Source organism: Meleagris gallopavo, unplaced genomic scaffold, assembly GCF_905368555.1.
Source record: "Meleagris gallopavo unplaced genomic scaffold, MGAL_WU_HG_1.1 scaffold_4, whole genome shotgun sequence".
In the NCBI taxonomy this organism is placed as follows: Eukaryota; Metazoa; Chordata; class Aves; order Galliformes; family Phasianidae; genus Meleagris; species Meleagris gallopavo.
In genome coordinates, this window is record NW_028147018.1 from 180576 (window position 1) to 197500 (window position 16925).

Below are 16925 nucleotides of genomic sequence, written 5' to 3' on the forward strand. Positions count from 1 at the left end.
TGGGGTCATGTACAGCAAAGGAGCAGAAGGCAGATTGCCAAATGATGCAAGACCCCATCTATTACGAATGGAACGAGCTTTTGTGTTGTCCCAGCCAGAAACAAGCAGTGCAGAAGGAGGTGAGCAACAACAGTGAGCTGCATTCCGCGGAGAAACGGATCCACAGCAAGCTGGGGGCAGGGCACAGTAGGTGGCACATTGCTGAGTGGCTGTTGTTGGAGTAGTGCACCAAGATGGGGGCTCCTTCCTCATCAGGGAGAGCGAGACATTTAGTGGGGGGACATTTATTCTGTCCTTTTGGTGCAGTGAGAAGGTGCAGCAGGATTGGCTAGAGCAGATCACAAGCTGTAATATCTCAAACTCACTGTTTTTCCTTAACCCTTTTGCCGATGTTTTCCCCTGCATTTCCACTGTTCATATCCTCCATTACACTTCCATGTACCATTAACTACTGCACTTCCATATGCCATTAATAGTTATACTTCCATATAGCATTAAAACAGTTTGTCCCGCTCCCTTCAAAACTCACAAATCAAACAGTACAGTTCTTCAGTTTCCAGAAACACTCAGCACTTGGTCTCATGATCAGGATACTCAAATATAAAACCGGTCCCATTACTTCATTTATGTTCCTGGTTTCTAATTCAGTATTCCCCCTGGCTCACCAGCAACCCCTCCCCTGTGAACCAAAATACAACTCAGAGGGTCTTTTGGTATCTCTTTAGACACTTCTTGTCCACTAACAGCTTCTTAGGTTACATTTTAGGCCAGGGTGGCTCTGGGCAACCTGGTCTAGTGGTTGGCAACCCTGCACACAGCAGGGTGGTGGAAACTAGATGATCATTGTGGTTCTTTTCAACCCAGGCCATTCTATGATTCTGTGATAAACATTTAACAATCACAAAGACGGTGACAACAGCCTGTACAGTTGATCCTCAGCATCCTTCTTCTTTCCTCCTCCCTCCAGGGCCCAGCCTTCGCTCTATGCTCCTTTCCCACTCTTGCATAGCTGCCCCCCTAATCATGCCTCTTTCTTCTCCAGTGAACACATTACCCATGATAGACATCATTTCCATCCATGAGTACAAACTAGGCCCTGGAAATGGATCTGATTGCTCTACTACCCTTACAGGATCTTCAGTTAAGGTTATTTAAGTTAAATTGAAATTAACTTATTTAAGTAAATTTATTTCCTTCTTGAAATTTGTGTTTGGCCTGCAACTTAAGTTTTCTGCGACCTGGAAATAAATCCTTGAAGGTCCTGTTCTGTGTTAATCTCTAACTGGTTAGAAAGAGGTCTTCAACTTCTGTATATTCTGATAGATTGATTTTGATAGGCTGTTGGCATCATAACCGAGCGTTACGAAGACATTAAAAGAGCTATTCCCTGGGAACATCAAATCCTGGTTAATTCGCATTCAATCTACTACTAAAATAAAAGAAGCACCCAACAACCTAGATAACGCCCAAGAACTCTAATCCTTGAGACTACATTGATAACACAGGAAGCCAAAGAGGGAGGAGCGCCGGGGGCGGAGCCAAAGCGGGAGGAGCGCCGGGGGCGGAGCCGAGGGCAGCAGCGAGGAGGTGGTCGCGTTTTCTCTTCGCGGTCAGGTTTGGGGTCGGAGCCGCGGTTCGAATCCGGAGCAGGGCTGCTTTCTGCGAGGAGGGGAGGGGGGTGGGAAGGAGGGCGATGGGGAGTAGTCGGAAGAAATTCTTCCTTGTGGGGTTTGTGAGCAGGGAGACGTCCTGAGCGTGCGGCAGGTTCCGTGTTTCACGGTGCTCGAGAGAAATTGGATTCGAGTCCCTGTTAAAGGGTGTGCCTAAGAGATTCAAGACCCCCTCGGGCTCCACGTCTTACCGCAGGTAACATGGTGAGGGAGTCCTTGAGAGCTTCAAGACCCCCAGCAGAAACCGAAGCTCTTCGTTTACTGGTAATTGCGCTGCGTTATGATTGCCAGCATTGTGATTTTGCGTGCGAACGTGGGAATGTATTGCCGCAGCGGCACCAAGCTTTTTGTTTTTTGCTCTATGGCCGTGGATATGCAGGTTGTGTTAAGCTTTGCTTTTTACTTTCGTAGTTGCAGCTGTGTGTGTGTGTTGCGGTGCATGAAGGGAACTCGCACATTCCAGGCATTCCGGACACGGAGAAGCTGGTTGTGGAAATTGCGTAGAAAAGCTGTTGAAAATAGTAATAATTGGTGGATTGGAGAAGTGATCGGTGTTACTTGTGGACACCTGGGGTGTGTAGAAAAACAAGCGAAGTTCCCATCTTGCTGGGGGATATTGGTTATGGATCTCCCTGAAGGAATTTGGTGCTTCGAGAGAACGCTCTCCATTATCCGGCAAAATGACGAGGGACCAATTATCCAGCATAAAGCGCGTTTAGATTCGAGTGTATTTTGATTGTCGTGACCAGTTGCAGTTTGCACCGGCCGAGATTGATGAGCGCTGGAAAAAGAAACTGCCGTGCCACCTCCCCCCACGAGGCTCGAATTGCGCTCAAAGAGCCTGGGGCAAAGGCACTGCAAACTGCTGTTGTAAAACGGCGTGTGCCCTGGGGGATGGGGATGAACACATTGGGAGAGAGAATGTCCTTATCTGCGGAGACGTAGGAAACCCAGATCCCATTATTAGCAGCGGAACTTCCGGTGCTGGAGGTGAAATAGAAGTTTGGGAGACACTATTGGTTTTTTTTTTTTTTTTTTTTTTTTCCTCTATTTACCAGGGGCACCGAAGGCCTTAATTGATCGAGATTGGTTGAATAAATTGGAGGGGAAAATAAAATTTAAAATGGGTCTTTTATAGGCAGGAGAGGTTGCCTGGAAGATCAAAGGGAGCTGAGGCAGTTTGTAATGATGAAAGTGGGGGGGAAGGGAAAAAAAAAAAAAGTCTTGGAAAAGACATAGACCAAGGAAGGCACAGGAGGAAACACAGGAAACTGAGAAAGCAAAGGAGAGCAAGGAGGAGGGAGGAAGGAAGGAAGGAGAGCAAGGACACAGTGACAGCTTTCTGTACCTTGTTTCCCCCTTTGCCCCCTCTCCTGTTTCCCCCCTGGCTGAATACTCCAGGTTCCCAATCTTACCGCAGGTTTACATTCGTTAATTCGTGTGTTGTCTGGTGTCAGCCAGCAGCCATCCTGTTGTTCCCAAGATGTCTCAGTGCTCTTCTTGTATTGATATGGTGATTTTCTTCCAAGTCTTTGTTAAAGAAAGAGCACCGGGGTGCTGGGGGGGATGCCAGGCCTTACCGATGTCTCTTCAGATGCTTCCTTGGGCATGCCGTGATTTGTAGTCTGGTTTGATTAACGTCGTGCAGAATATTCTTGCAACATGTATGACAAAATATACATATATACACCTATATACTGAGCGTGCATTCCGGGGGAAGACTTGTCTAGAGGATAACAGATGCCAACTATCAGAGACCACCCCCAAGTATAGTAGAAAGACTCCCCGAAAGAACTATGGCAGCAGAGACCATGACATAAAGAAATTCTTATCTAAGTCTAATGCAGAAGCAACATTTGATTCCCACACAGAGGTGTAACAGAAATGCTGGAACTGAGAAGGGAGAATATAAGGGCAGAGATCTCAGCACTGAAACCTGATCAACGTAGACGACGTTAGAGATTGGTGACAGGATTGCCCACAGAAGAAAAATAACAGCAGAGATCCTGATCAGAGCTGGATCACTCAAAGGCCACAGATACAATTGCAATAAATATAGAATGAAGGGGATCAAGAGGTGAGACATCAGCCAAACCCTATATGGGCTGCTAGCGGAAAGATGGAAAAAAATGAATCAAAGCTTGCAAATACAAATTAGTGAAATCTATGAAGAAACATACTTGAAACCACCTGAGGCCCTACCTCTCACCTTAATACATGTTGTGGTAAAGCTGTGTGCCCAAGAAACAGTCCTCATGGAATGATGTGTGGAAGACCGTTTCAGGCAGTATCAATGGAAAACAATGAGGTGCACTAAAACTAAGAGAATGTTATGTCTTTGGGGAAAGTTCTATCTTTTATCCATAGGTTCATGGCTCAGAAGGCACCGACACCTCTGGAAGTCACATTACATCCATTCCAGCTTGCAGAGGGAAAAGGTGAAGAGCCCTAGCCAGCTCTGGTTTTGTAAGGGCGCATTTAGAGGGATGGGAGGGAATGGGATATTGGGAGCATGACCCAGTAGAGTAAAGGAGGTGATGATGTTAAGCAGCTCAGAGCCCACCTTCTGCTTCTTGAGGGTGATGAGATGGGATGCCACTCTGTGCTTGAGCACCTGCAGGGGAGAGGACACAGAGGCGACATGGAGAAAACGTAGGGTGACTTGAGGGCCTTGAGGTCTCAGCAAAGGCTGCTCAGGGCAGAGCAAAGCAGAAGAAACTTAAAAACAAACAAACAAACAAAAAAAGAAAACAAACATAACACCAAGAGAAATCATGCCATAGAAGCAGGAACTTGTGGCCTCATCTCGCAGCACTGAGTGCAAAGCTCAAGAACGGGAAACAAAGGCCCAGGACTGTCCGGATTCTTGTCCATCTTAAACAGGATTACTGCACAGAATGGGATGGGAGAGAACTTTGGGAGGGTGATACAGTTCAGCAAAGCATTGGTGGTGTGGAGCAGTTCAGAGCTCATCTGGCTTTACCCTCCAACCTTTACCTTCCATGTGAGCATAGCTTCACCTACTTGCAGTAAAGAGGAGATAGTGGTGGGGTGGAGAAATGTAGGTTTGAAGAACCACCTCTGCAGAGATGCAAGTGGTAGCACGAGTCCTAGAATCACAGTCACAGCATCTGTAACGTAGGATAAAATCTCTAAGTTCAATCCCTGGGCAACCTGTGGTAGTTGTAGATGTCCCTGTTCTTTGCAGGGGAGGTGGACTAGGTGACGTTTAAAGGTCCTTTCCAACTCAAAGGATTTTATGATTCTAGGATTCTAAGATCATCCAGTCCATCCGTTGACCCATTACCACCATACCCACTAAACTTAGTGCCACATCTACACATTTCTTGAACACCTCTGGGAATGGTGACTCCACCGTTCCCCAGGACAGCCTATGCTATCCCACTTGTGACTACAGTTGTTGAACACTATGTGCCATAGAAATGCCTCCTGGCCATCCCAAGGAGGAGGATGTGTAGGTGCACTTATAGTCCTCCCTTTCCCCTGAAGGCTTGGCCTCTGTTTGGACTTCATCCCAGCTAGGAAGATTACACAGTACCCTCCTACCTGCATATTGCATGCAGAGGAAAGAGTTGTTTTTCATCAGCTCCTTATGTAGGCAGGATTTGGCAGCGATGTCCCATTTTTCCACCAGTTTGCAGAGCTGCTGCATTCTCTCTTTTTTTTTTTTTTTTTTTTTTTTTGCTCTGCAAAATGACGCTGTTGTGCTGCTCAGGACTCAGAAAACCTTCCTGGAGAAGCTCCTTTTTGTTGCACAGATCTTCTAGCTAGTAGAATCCTTAGTTCACAGAATCACAGAATCACAGAATCACAGAATTGTAGGGGCTGGAAGGGACCTCTAGAGATCATCGAGACCAACCCCCCTGCCAAAGCAGGTTCCCTACACCAGGTCGCACAGGTAGGCGTCCAGGCGAGACTTGAATATCTCCAGAGAAGGAGACTCCACAACCTCCCTGGGCAGCCTGTTCCAGTGCTCCGTCACCTCACCGTGAAGAAGTTCTTACGCACAGTCGTGCGAAACTTCCTATGCTGCAGCTTATGTCCGTTTCCCCTCGTCCTGTCTCCACGTACCACTGAAAAGAGACTGGCCTCACCACTATGGCTGCCACTCCTCAGATATTTATAAACCTGGATCAGGTCCCCTCTCAGTCTTCTTTTCTCAAGGCTAAACAGACCCAGTTCACTCAGCCTTTCTTCATAGGGGAGATGCTCCAGGCCCTTCACCATCTTTGTGGCCCTCCGCTGGACTCTTTCCAAGAGATCCCTGTCTTTTTTGTACCGGGGAGCCCAGAACTGGACACAGTACTCCAGATGAGGCCTTACCAGGGCACAGTAGAGGGGGAGGATCACCTCCCTCGACCTGCTGGACACGCTCTTCTTAATGCACCCCAGAATGCCATTGGCCTTTTTGGCCACGAGGGCACACTGCTGGCTCATGGCCAACCTGTCGTCCACCAGGACGCCCAGGTCCCTCTCTGCAGAGCTCCTCTCCAGCAGCTCATCCCCCAGCCTGTATTGGTGCATGCAATTATTCCTCCCTAGGTGTAAGACCCTACACTTGCTTTTGTTGAACCTCATCCGGTTTCTTACTGCCCAGCTCTCCAGCCTGTCCAGGTCTCGCTGAATGGCAGCACAGCCTTCAGGCGTGTCAGCCAATCCTCCCAACTTCATATCATCAGCAAACTTGCTGAGGGTGGCCACTATCCCCTCATCAAGGTCATTGATGAAGATGTTGAACAAGACCGGACCCAGCACAGACCCCTGGGGGACACCACTGGTTACAGGTCTCCAGCCAGACTCTGCACCACCAACGACGACCCTCTGCGCTCTGCCAGTCAGCCAGTTCTCAACCCACCTCACTGTCCACTCGTCTATCCCACACTTCCTCAGCTTTGTTATAAGGATGTCGTGGGAGACAGTATCAAACGCCTTTCTAAAATCAAGGTAGATTACATCTACCGCTCTTCCCCCATCCACCCAGCATGTGACAGCATCATAGAAGGCCACCAAGTTGGTCGAGCACGACCTCCCCTTGGTGAACCCATGCTGACTACTCCTGATAACCTCCTTTTCTCCCAGTTGTCTGGAGATGGTATCCAGCACAAGCTGTTCCATCACCTTTCCAGGGACGGAGGTGAGGCTGACAGGCCTATAATTACCCGGATCTTCCTTCTTGCCCTTTTTGAAGACCGGAGTGACATTGGCTATCCTCCAGTCTTCAGGGACCTCCCCTGTTGTCCAAGACCTCTCAAAAATGATGGAGAGCGGTTCGGCAATGACCTCTGCCAGCTCTCTCAGCACACGTGGATGCACCCCATCAGGTCCCATGGACTTGTGGATCTTAGTACTGCCTAGTTCCCCCGACTTTTCACTCACCAGGGCTCTTGGCAGATCTGCTGCCTATCAGCATGCAATGTAGAAATTATAACCTAGACTCAAACTTCACCTACAAAACCATGAGACGTGCATTCTGTCATTGGAGGAAGACGACAGAGGTGAAGAAGATGAAGGCAAAGGCATCCCTGGGCACTGAAGAACCACAGGCTAGTATAGTTAAGGCTAAAATCAGAGGATAATAGTAGAGTGGCGGGTGGCAAAGTCTTTAGTTACAGCAAATGAAAACAAGCCCAAATGCACGAGCTAAGGATACAGAAATAAAGGAAAAGAGCTGCTTACCTCTGGAAGGCTGCAGATAGGCAGGAATCTCAGTCCTTGCCATCTGCCTGAGTGTTAGAGGGAGTGGGAGGGTGTTTTCCTTTCATTGCTGGTGCTAACTATGGAGGGGCTGAAATACGCTTCTTCACTCTTATCTTTTTTTACAGACTGACGCAGTGGAAGCTTCATCCGCTTTTGTTCTCTTATGGCCCCTAATCTCTTTATTTCTCAATTGTAATAGCTGTCAGGAGACCACTCATATAAGGAATTAGGAGTTGTTTAATCAATGGATATACAGATGGTATATAGTCAATAGATATACAGATGGTATGTATATATATCCAGGAGCTTAGCTAATATAATTTATATTGGAGGAAATGAGAGAAAGTCACTCACCCTGTCCTGGGCTCACAAGATGAACTCCTGATAGAGCAGATCTCCGGAGAGAGATCCTTCCCCACTGGCAGTAAGCTCTTAAATGGGTCTAGGAGAGGTGGAGCCAGGCTCCACCCCTTCCTGCAGCACAGGTGAGTTGCCTTCCCCTGTGCTCCTGTGGCTGACTCATTGCTCGCCTCAGGTGATCAATCAAAGGTTCAGGCCGTGATTCAGCAGCCCCATACACGAGTTCAGTCCATAAGTTGCTAACCAGTTAGTGTCCCTAGTTGCCATAGTGCAGACTTTGCCAATTTGTAATTGTAGGCTCCAACTACAAAATAAACTTCTAAGGGAGAAGCAGGAATATGTTGATTAACATAAGGTAGATATGCTGTGGTGGTTTCAAAGCGACTTGACGAGATTGGACGTGGGTGCGTTGTTGCTTGTCTGAGTCCTGGGTGGCTTTTATTCCCAAGCAATGCCCTGTAGATGGGCTGGGGGGGGGGCTGGGCTTCGACAGGAACTGCTGCACTGCCTCAAACCTTCCCTGCTGTTTTTCCTATCCCAGTAGGCTTTTCTAATATCTGCCTTTCGCCTGTGATCGTCCCAGCCTGCAGGAGAGCAGAAAATGGCTGCAGTGCATCCATCTCAGGTAGGAATGTGGGGAAACGAGCAGGAGAGGCTAAGGAACAAGCAGTGTGAATGCAGGGGGAGAGTGGGATGCCCTCCATCAGCATTTGTGTGCTGGGGACAAAGAATCAGCTGGGACTGGAGTTTCTCTCCTCTGCCAGCTGCTTCCCTGGGCCTTGGCTGTTCTCAGCAAGGAGCCTCTTTGCTTGCAGGAGCCCGTGAGCTTTGCGGATGTGGCCGTGTATTTCAGCAGGGAGGAGTGGGCGCTGCTGGACCCTGCGCAGCGAGTGCTGTACCGGGACGTGATGCTGGAGACGTATGAGTGCATAGCCTCGCTGGGTGAGGGCTTTGCTGCCTTTCCTCCTCGTTAGGGCTCCTTTGGCTGTGCAGAAGGACACTCTGCAAGCTGGACTTAGAATAATCGCAACGCAGTTACTTATGGAGTAACACAGCAGAACCACAAACAGAATGTAGGTAAATTTCTCATAAGTTTCAGAAAGGATTAGTGTGCTCAGCACTGTGAGAAAAGACCCAGAAGTCACTGCTGGCAAGCAGGCATCAGCCACAAGGAGTTGGATCAGCTCCTGCAGACTGCCCTTGCGTTGCTGCAGAGCATGGTGCTACCAGCTCCAGCAACCTGACAACCCCCTGGTTATTCATTTACCTTTTTACTCTTTTCCACTGTATTCCTGTAAACCTTTTTGATGCCTTAGGTATTTAGCAGTTTTGTATTAAATTGGACAAAAAGCCCAAGGGGAACGTTAGGGAAATTATCCCTGCATAATTTTCGAGATGTAAAAATTCAAGCTGGGATCAGAAGAAAGCCAGTGTGTGTAGGCCCAGTGTCATTCAGGCTCTTAACGTGGTTTCAGAAGTGGGATGGACACATAGTAGAGTTGTTGGACACGTTCCTGCATCAGAATCACGGAAATGCTCTCGTGTCCACTGTTTCTGTTATTCAATCTGCATGTCCAGCCCCCAAACCTGCAGTGATCTCCATGCTGGAAGGAGAGGAAGACCCCTGGATCCCAGAGGTGCATGGCTTGAAGGACATGGCAGGAGACCTCGGCCCAGGTGAGCCAGTGAGAGAGAGGAGGAGGTTGGGGCTGGCAAAAGCCATTTCTGACTGGGCAGTATTTTGGCACAATATGTTATTTCTGTATTTCCTCTGTCATCCAGCAGACGACGGGATCACAAACCTAAAGGAGGATCTGCAGAGAAGTGGTGTGGCTGAAAGGCAGTGGGACAGTGCCTCGTTGGGAAAAATCAGAAGGGATGTTCAAGGGGGCCTGGAGCAAGGAGAGCACTTCAAGAAGCAACAGGGAAACCCTCCAGGAGAGATCGTGAGGAATCCCCTGGACCACAGCACAGGTCAAAAGCAGCAGATGCAAGATGCAAGGAGCAAGGAAGCGTGCCAGGAGGAAAGGCAGCACCCAAATGCTAAATGTGGGACCAGCTTTAAAAGGAATTCTGGCCTTGTTAACCACCACTGTGTACGCTCAGTGAAGAGATTGTGCAAGAGCTCTGGCTGTGTAAAGAGCTTCAAAACGAGATCCAAATTCACTAATCATCAGTTCCTCCACACAGGAGAGAAACCCTTTAAGCGTTCTGAGCGTCCAAAGAGCTTCAAAAGCAACTCTGAATCGAAGTGCCAGCAGTGCATCCACACAGAATACAGACCTTACAAGTGCCCTGGATGTGGGAACAGCTACAAACAAAGTTCCCACCAACACGTCCATTCAGGTGACAGAGCCTACAAGTGTTCCATGTGTGGCAAGGGTTTCAAAAGCAGTTCAGAACAGAAGATTCACCGGCACATCCACACAGGAGAGAGACCCTACAAGTGCTCGGAATGTGGGAAGAGTTTTACAAACTGTTCCAACCTTATCCGCCACAAGCGCATCCACACAAGAGAGAGACCCTTTAAGTGTCCTGAGTGTCCTAAGGGCTTCAGAAACAGTTCCTACTTCACTGTCCACAAACACGTCCACACGGAGGAGAGACCATATAAGTGCATTGACTGTGGGAAGGGATTTGAAAGCAGCTCTAGCCTCACCCACCACCAGCGCATCCACACAGGAGAGAGACCCTTTAAGTGCCCTGAGTGTGGGAAGGCCTTCAGAAGCAGTTTCAACCTCATTGTCCACCGGCGCATCCACAACGGAGAGAGACCCTTTAAGTGTCCTGAGTGTCCAAAGAGCTTCAGGAGCAGTTCGTACCTCATTGGCCACCAGCGCATCCACACAGGAGAGAGGCCATACAAATGCATTGACTGTGGGCAGGGCTTCAGAAGCAGTTCCAACCTCACCCGCCACCAGCGCATCCACACAGGAGAGAGACCATACAAATGCATTGACTGTGGGAAGAGCTTTAAAAGCAGTTCCAACCTCATCCGCCACCACCGTGTCCACACAGGAGAGAGACCCTTTAAGTGTCCTAAGTGTCCAAAGAGCTCCTAAAGCAATTCCGAATTGAAGTGCCACCAGTGCATCCATACAGGATACAAAACTTACAAGTTCATTTTTCACCAGTGCATCCAAACAGGAGTAATGGCCCGAGTTTGGGAAGGGCTTTCTAAGCAGTTCTGATCCCAACTCCCACAGGCGCATCCACAGAGGAGACAGAGTCTAGAAACGCCCCGAGTTTGGGAGTATCTCCAACAGCAGTCCCTGCCTCATTACATGCCGACGCATCCTCACAGGAGGCCAAGTTTGCAGTGCCACGAATGTGGAGGAGCTTCAGACAGAGCTCCAGCCTGATCAGCCACCTGTAGGTTTGTGTGGTTACGAACCTTACACGTCCCTTGAGCAGAGGAAGAGCTTCATAGCTAACTCATCCTAAAAACACCTTGAAGCACACGCTCCTTGCTCTGACGGGTGGAACTGGTTTGATGAGGTGCAGCCAGCAGGGGGCGCTCACTGTAAAGATGATGCGCTCATAGAATCGTAGAATGGCCCGGATTGAAAAGGACCGTAACGATCATCTAATTTCAGCCCCCCTGCTATGTGCGGGGTTGCCAACCGCCAGACCAGGCTGCCCAGAGCCACGTCCAGCCTCGAACGCTTTCAGGGATGAGGCATCCACAACCTCCTTGAGCAGCCAGTTCCAGCGTGTCATCACTCTGCATGAAAAGCTTCCTCCTAATATCTAACCTAAACCTCCCCTGTCTCAGTTTAAAGCTGTTTCCCCTTGTCCTGTCACCATCCACCCTTGTAAACAGTCGTTCTCCCTCCTGTTCATACGCTCCCTTCAAGTGCTGAAAGGCCCCAGCGAGGTCTCCCTGGAGCCTTGTCTTCTCCGAGCTAAACAAGCCCAGCTCCCTCAACCTTTCCTCATAGGAGAGCTGCTCCAGCCCTCTGATCATTTTCGTGGCCCTCCTCTGGACCCGCTCCAAGAGCTCCACGTCCTTCCTGTGCTGGGTGCCCCAGGCCTGGACGCAGGACTTCAGATGGGGCCTCACGAGAGCTGAATAGAGGGGAAGAATTACCTCCATCTCCCTGCTGGCCGCCCCTCTTTTAATGCAGCCCAGAACACAGTTGGTCTTCCAGGCTGCAAGCGCACACTGCTGCCTCACGTCCAGCTTCTTGCCCACCAGGACCCCCAAGTTCTCCTCCGCAGGGCTGCTCTCAAGGTCCCAGTGCTTGTGAGCTGGGAGGTACGCTGTGAGCCTGTCGGGGAACGGTGCGCGTGGCTGAGAGCAGAGACATCCAAACCCCATCCACGTTTCGGTATCCACCTCGGTTGCGAGACAGAGCCAACCCCCTCACGTTCCCATCCCCACTCTGTTTATAATGATGAAAATTACCTTCTGCTTTCCTGACTGCTCCTGTTCAGCACTCTGTGACCCCTCTGCAGAATCACTGCTCGGTGGCATTTTACTGCTGTCACTAACAGAGACAGAACAGCAGCAACACAGGGATTTGAAGTTCCCTCGATGAAATCCTGCTTCAAAACCCCCTGAATCACTAAGCCTCTTCCCCTGAGTTTTGACCCCTGTGGAATAGGAGAAAGCACTGACTGGAAAGAAACCGTGTCCCAGCTGGAGATACCTGGGAGCTAGAGCACGGACCCAGCAGGCAGTGGTGCATGTATTACGCATCACGATTCCCATTCAAGTGCTCAGAGGAAATGCTCACATTTTCACTTGGGCTCATTTGAGCCAGCTGCTGTTTTGTCTCCAGAAAAGCATATCTTAAGTTTTTGCATGCTTTGGATGGTCTGTAGTTCCCTTCTTGGCCTTAGATCCGTTCTTGGAGTTTGGGGCCAAAGTAAATCCCGCTCCCGCTTTGTCTCTGGCATGGGAATTATGTGCGCATCACTCTTTTCCTGCTGGGGTAGGGTGTTGAGAGGACGTGCAAAGGAGACTCCAGAGTGGGATGTGGGGCACAGCCATGGGAAACTCTCAGGATGGGGGCGGGTGGATCAGAAACACCTTTCTGCTTGCGATGCCTACCAGAAGAGATTGTGCCGTGGCTGAAACCTTGTGAGGCACCAGAAGTGTGGAGAAGCCCTCCCTGTACCCGCACCAACGAGTCCACGTTGCCAGAAGCCTTACAGATGTGGTGAGTGTGGTAAGCGCTTTGTGCAGAAAACCAAGCTCCAGTCTTGCAGGAGATGGCACTCGTGGAAGAAGTGCTACGGATGTCCTGAGTGCGGGAAGAGCTTCAACCACAGCTCCAACCCACAGAATCCACTCAGGGCAGAGACCTCAGAAATGCCTGCCCTGGGGGCAGAGCATCACGCAGAGCTCCAACTTCATGAAATATTGCCTAATCCATAGGAGAGGTAGAACCTGCAACACTTATCACCGCACAGGAAGAGTAAGAAAAAGAGGTGGCATCACTGGCACTTTCTCCGGATTAAAAAAAAAAAAAATCACTTTGCGAGAGGCATCTGTGTGGGTAGAGGGGAGGGTCAGCGGTCAAGGCCGGGGGGCACAGAAGCGGGGGGGTGAGTAGAGCGGATGGGGGAGAGAAAGAAGGGCTCCCTTTTTCCCGAGGGGGGGCACGCCGGGCCTCGCCTACTGACGCGTGCGCGCAAGCAAGCGAACGAATGAATGAAACGAACATCAATGAACCGCTCGGAGCCGGGTAGACCTTTCCGCCGCGCCCGAGCCGCCGCGGCAGCGACCTCTCCACGCCGCTGCGGGCCGGCTGAGCCGCTCCGCGCCGGTTAGGCCGCGCGGAGTCCGGCCGCCGCCGCGAGGGCACCGGGGGTGTCGGCGCTCGCCGGGGCCGGGTCGTCCGGCCCCGTCGTAGCGGAGACGCCGCCCCCGCCGGCTCTGAGCGTCCGAGTCGGTCGGTGCCGGGCGGACCCGGGCCCGTTCCGGCCTTACTCCGGCTCCGCGGCTCGGCGGCCGGCGCGGTTCCGTGCGGGCTCCGCACGGCGGCCGCCGCGGCTCGGGGACCGGCGGAGGCCCCTTCTCGTTCGTCTCGCGAGCGCGTTTGTTTGTCCGTGCGTTCCTTTATTTATTTTACTGGCGTGTGTTTGTGTGCGCGTTCGCTCGTTTGAGACTTTTCGTGCCGTTTCCTTTCCGCTCGATGGCCCGGTAACTCTTCGCGTCGGGCGTTTCGAGTCGGGGATTTGAAACCCAGCCCGCCCGCGGCTTGCGGGGCGGGGCCGGGGTGATGGGGTGGCGGGGGGGGGGGGGGGTGGCCTCTTTTCCCCTCCCCGCTGTGCTGCGCGAGCTCCACCCTCCCCCCGCCGGGCGGGCGGGAACGTCCGGCGGGCTCGCGAGAGGACGGCCGATCGCGTCGGCGCGGGGAGGAAAAGTCACGGCGGGGAGACGGCGGCAGAGGTAGGCCGACGGGGGAACGGCCCCGTCCGCCCCGGGGGTGGTTGCGGGTGGGTGGGTGTGCGGGTGTGCGTGTCTGGAAATCGTTCGTTCGACTCGTCCGGACGCAGGGCTCGCCCCGAGCCTCTCTCCCGGGCGGCGGTCTCGCCCGGCCCGGCCCCCCCCCCCCCCCGGGGGAAAAAGGACAAAAGAAAGAAACGCCGTCGTCGGGTCTGGCCCGCCGTAGGGAAGCGAGAGAGAAAAATTGGAAAAAGAAAGAAAAGGAAAAAAAAAAAAAAAAAAAAAGGGGAGGGGGCGGGGGGGGGGGGGGGGGTGGCGGGGGAGGAGTGAGATAAAGAGCTTAAAAAAAAAAATGGGGGGGGGGTGGCGGGGGAGCGAGATAAAGAGCTTAAAAAAAAAATAAGGGGGGGGGGGCGGGCGAGTGAGATAAAGAGCTTAAAAGAAAAAGGGGGGGGCGGGGGAGCGAGATAAAGAGCTTAAAAAAAAAAAATAAGGGGGGGGTGGCGGGGGAGTGAGATAAAGAGCTTAAAAGAAAAAGGGGGGGGCGGGGGGAGCGAGATAAAGAGCTTAAAAAAAAAAAAAAAAAGGCGGGAAAGACGAACAAAGCCGGGCCGACGGGGCGGGGCGGAGCCGGGCGGTGGGGTGGGGGGCGCCGCCGACCCTCGCATCTCGCCACCGTCCGGCCGAGCCATCGGGGGTCCGAGTCCCGGTCCCGGAATCGGACGGGCAGGGACGGCGAGAAAAGAAAGGAAAGGCGGGGGGGAGTGGGGGGGGGGGGGGGGGGGGGGGGGGGAGGGGAGTAGGGGGGCGAATAAATAAATAACGGAAAACCAAAATCCCGCAGCTCTCTCGGCCGAAGTCCCCCAAGAAGAAGGAAGAAACGGACGACAACCGAGCAAACGAGCGCTCGCACGGACGTCGGTCGGACGGACGTCTTTGAGAAGAACGTAAGAAAGGGGTGGGGGGGGGGGGGGAGGGACGACCACCAGAAAAGTACGTGCGGGTGTTGCAGAAAAAGCGGGCCGGTCGGGCGGAGCGCATCCAGGAGAGGGCGACGTTAGGGCTAGGGCTGGGGCTGGGGCTAGGATAGGCGGGCGAGGTTAGATTAAGCGTTGAAGCGTTGCGTTTAGGCTGGGCGCGGGCACGCGGGCGCGACGGGAAGTTCAGGTGGCCGGCCGCAAAATCCACCCGCAACCCCGTCGCGACCCCCTTCTTCCCGACGGAGGGCGCGCCAGGCCGGGCCTACTCACGCGCGCACGCGCACGCGAGCAAGCAAGCGAACAGGTAGACAGACAGACAGACAGACAGATAAGCATATGAATTAAGTAAGCAAATAAACCAAGAGATGGAAAAATACTCAAGAAGAAACATTAGAAAAGCTTTAAAAGAACTGAAAAGAAAAGAAGCAGAAACACGGGGGGGGGGGGGGAGGGGCTGGCTGGGGCGGGCGGGCAGCCGCCAGCTCTCTACCCGCAACCCCGTGGCGACCGCCCGTGCCCGCACGCACGCACGCGAGCGAGCGAGCGAGCGAGCAAGCGAGCAAGCGGACAGGTACATAGAAAAACATTTTTACCGAACGAATAAATACGCAGGAAAATTTAAGGGGGGGGGGGGGGGAAGAATTAAAAAAGAATAGAAAAACAAAAACTAAAACGTTCGAAATTAAAAGAAAAGAAAAGAAAGGAAGGAAGGAAGAAAATGCAAAAACGTAGGAAAAAAATTAAAAATCAGAAATGAAGGGGGAAAAGAAAAGTAAAAATCACGCAGGCGCGCACAAGCCAGCAGGCAAGCAAGCCAACAAGTAAATAAATCAAGCAAATGGAAAGAAACAGATATTAAAATAAAAATACATTGGAAAAAAACGTATAAAAAGGGAGAAAACTGAACAAAGCAAAAGCACACCCCCCCAAAAAAAAAATCACGCGAGGCGAGTCCGGGAGGGGGCGGGGGGAGGATAAGGGGGGGGGGGTTGCGGGAGGGGGCTAGGCTTAAGCTTGGGGGGGGGGGGGAAGAGCAGGAGGAGGAGGAGGAGGAGAGGAGGAGGAGGCTCTGGCGGCATACCGCAACCCCCTCACGAGCACCCGCGCCACGCGAGGGCCAGCCGTCCCGAGCCGGGCCCGCGCGCGCGCACGCTCCGTCACGCACGCGCTCACGCAGGCGAGCGAGCAAATAGGTGCGTAGAAAAATATTTTCTTTAAATGAATAAATAGGAAAAAAAAAAATTAAAAACGGAAATAAAACTAGGAAAACGAAAACTAAAAAGCCAAGAAACAAACCAAAAAGCTAAATGAATCAGAAAACAAAAATCACTTTGCGAACGGCATCTGTCTGGGTAGAGGGAGGATCAGGGGTCCTGATCCTGGGGGCGGGGGGGGGGAAGGGGGAAGGGGTGTGCGTGTGCGTGTGCGTGTGCGAGAGAGAGAGAGAGAGAGAGAGAGAGAGAGAGAGAGAGAGTGAGTGAGTGAGTGAGTGAGTAGGGCGGGTGGGGGAAGGAAGCGCTCAGGCGCCGGCCTGCCAGCTCTACCCACAACCCCGTCACAACCTCCCGCCCCTCGCGAGGGCCTACGCGCGAGCCAACGAATAAATAAACGGAGAAGTAAATAAATAGGGACATACTTAAAAAACGTTGGGGGGGGACGGGACGGGACGGGACGGGACGGGACGGGACAAAGAGAAGTCGGAGAGTTTAAAAAAAAAATAAAAAAAAAAATAGAAGGAAGAAAGCAAAAGCACGGAAAAGAAACAGATATACAAAAATCACGCGAGGCGAGTCCGGGAGG

At 51.8% G+C, this 16925-nt stretch overlaps 1 protein-coding gene across 1 annotated transcript; it reads left to right on the top strand.

Annotated features, from left to right (window-relative positions):
- Positions 1-1670: 1670 nt before the first annotated feature.
- Positions 1671-13229, top strand: LOC104910813 (uncharacterized). Its single transcript, XM_085215102.1, has 4 exons — positions 1671-4108; positions 8290-8373; positions 9327-9425; positions 9531-13229. The coding sequence occupies exons 1-4, from the start codon at positions 4003-4005 to the stop codon at positions 10808-10810; spliced, it is 1569 nt and encodes a 522-aa protein (XP_085071228.1). The 5' UTR covers positions 1671-4002; the 3' UTR covers positions 10811-13229.
- Positions 13230-16925: the final 3696 nt, after the last annotated feature.

Bases quoted from the DNA above. Each gene is read 5' to 3' on its own strand.
- LOC104910813 (XM_085215102.1), top strand. From the start codon at position 4,003: ATGTCTTTGGGGAAAGTTCTATCTTTTATCCATAGGTTCATGGCTCAG. The intron at 4,109-8,289 runs GTGAAGAGCCCT...TTCCTATCCCAG, and splicing joins CCAGCTTGCAGAGGGAAAAG to TAGGCTTTTCTAATATCTGC. The intron at 8,374-9,326 runs GTAGGAATGTGG...CTGCATGTCCAG, and splicing joins CTGCAGTGCATCCATCTCAG to CCCCCAAACCTGCAGTGATC.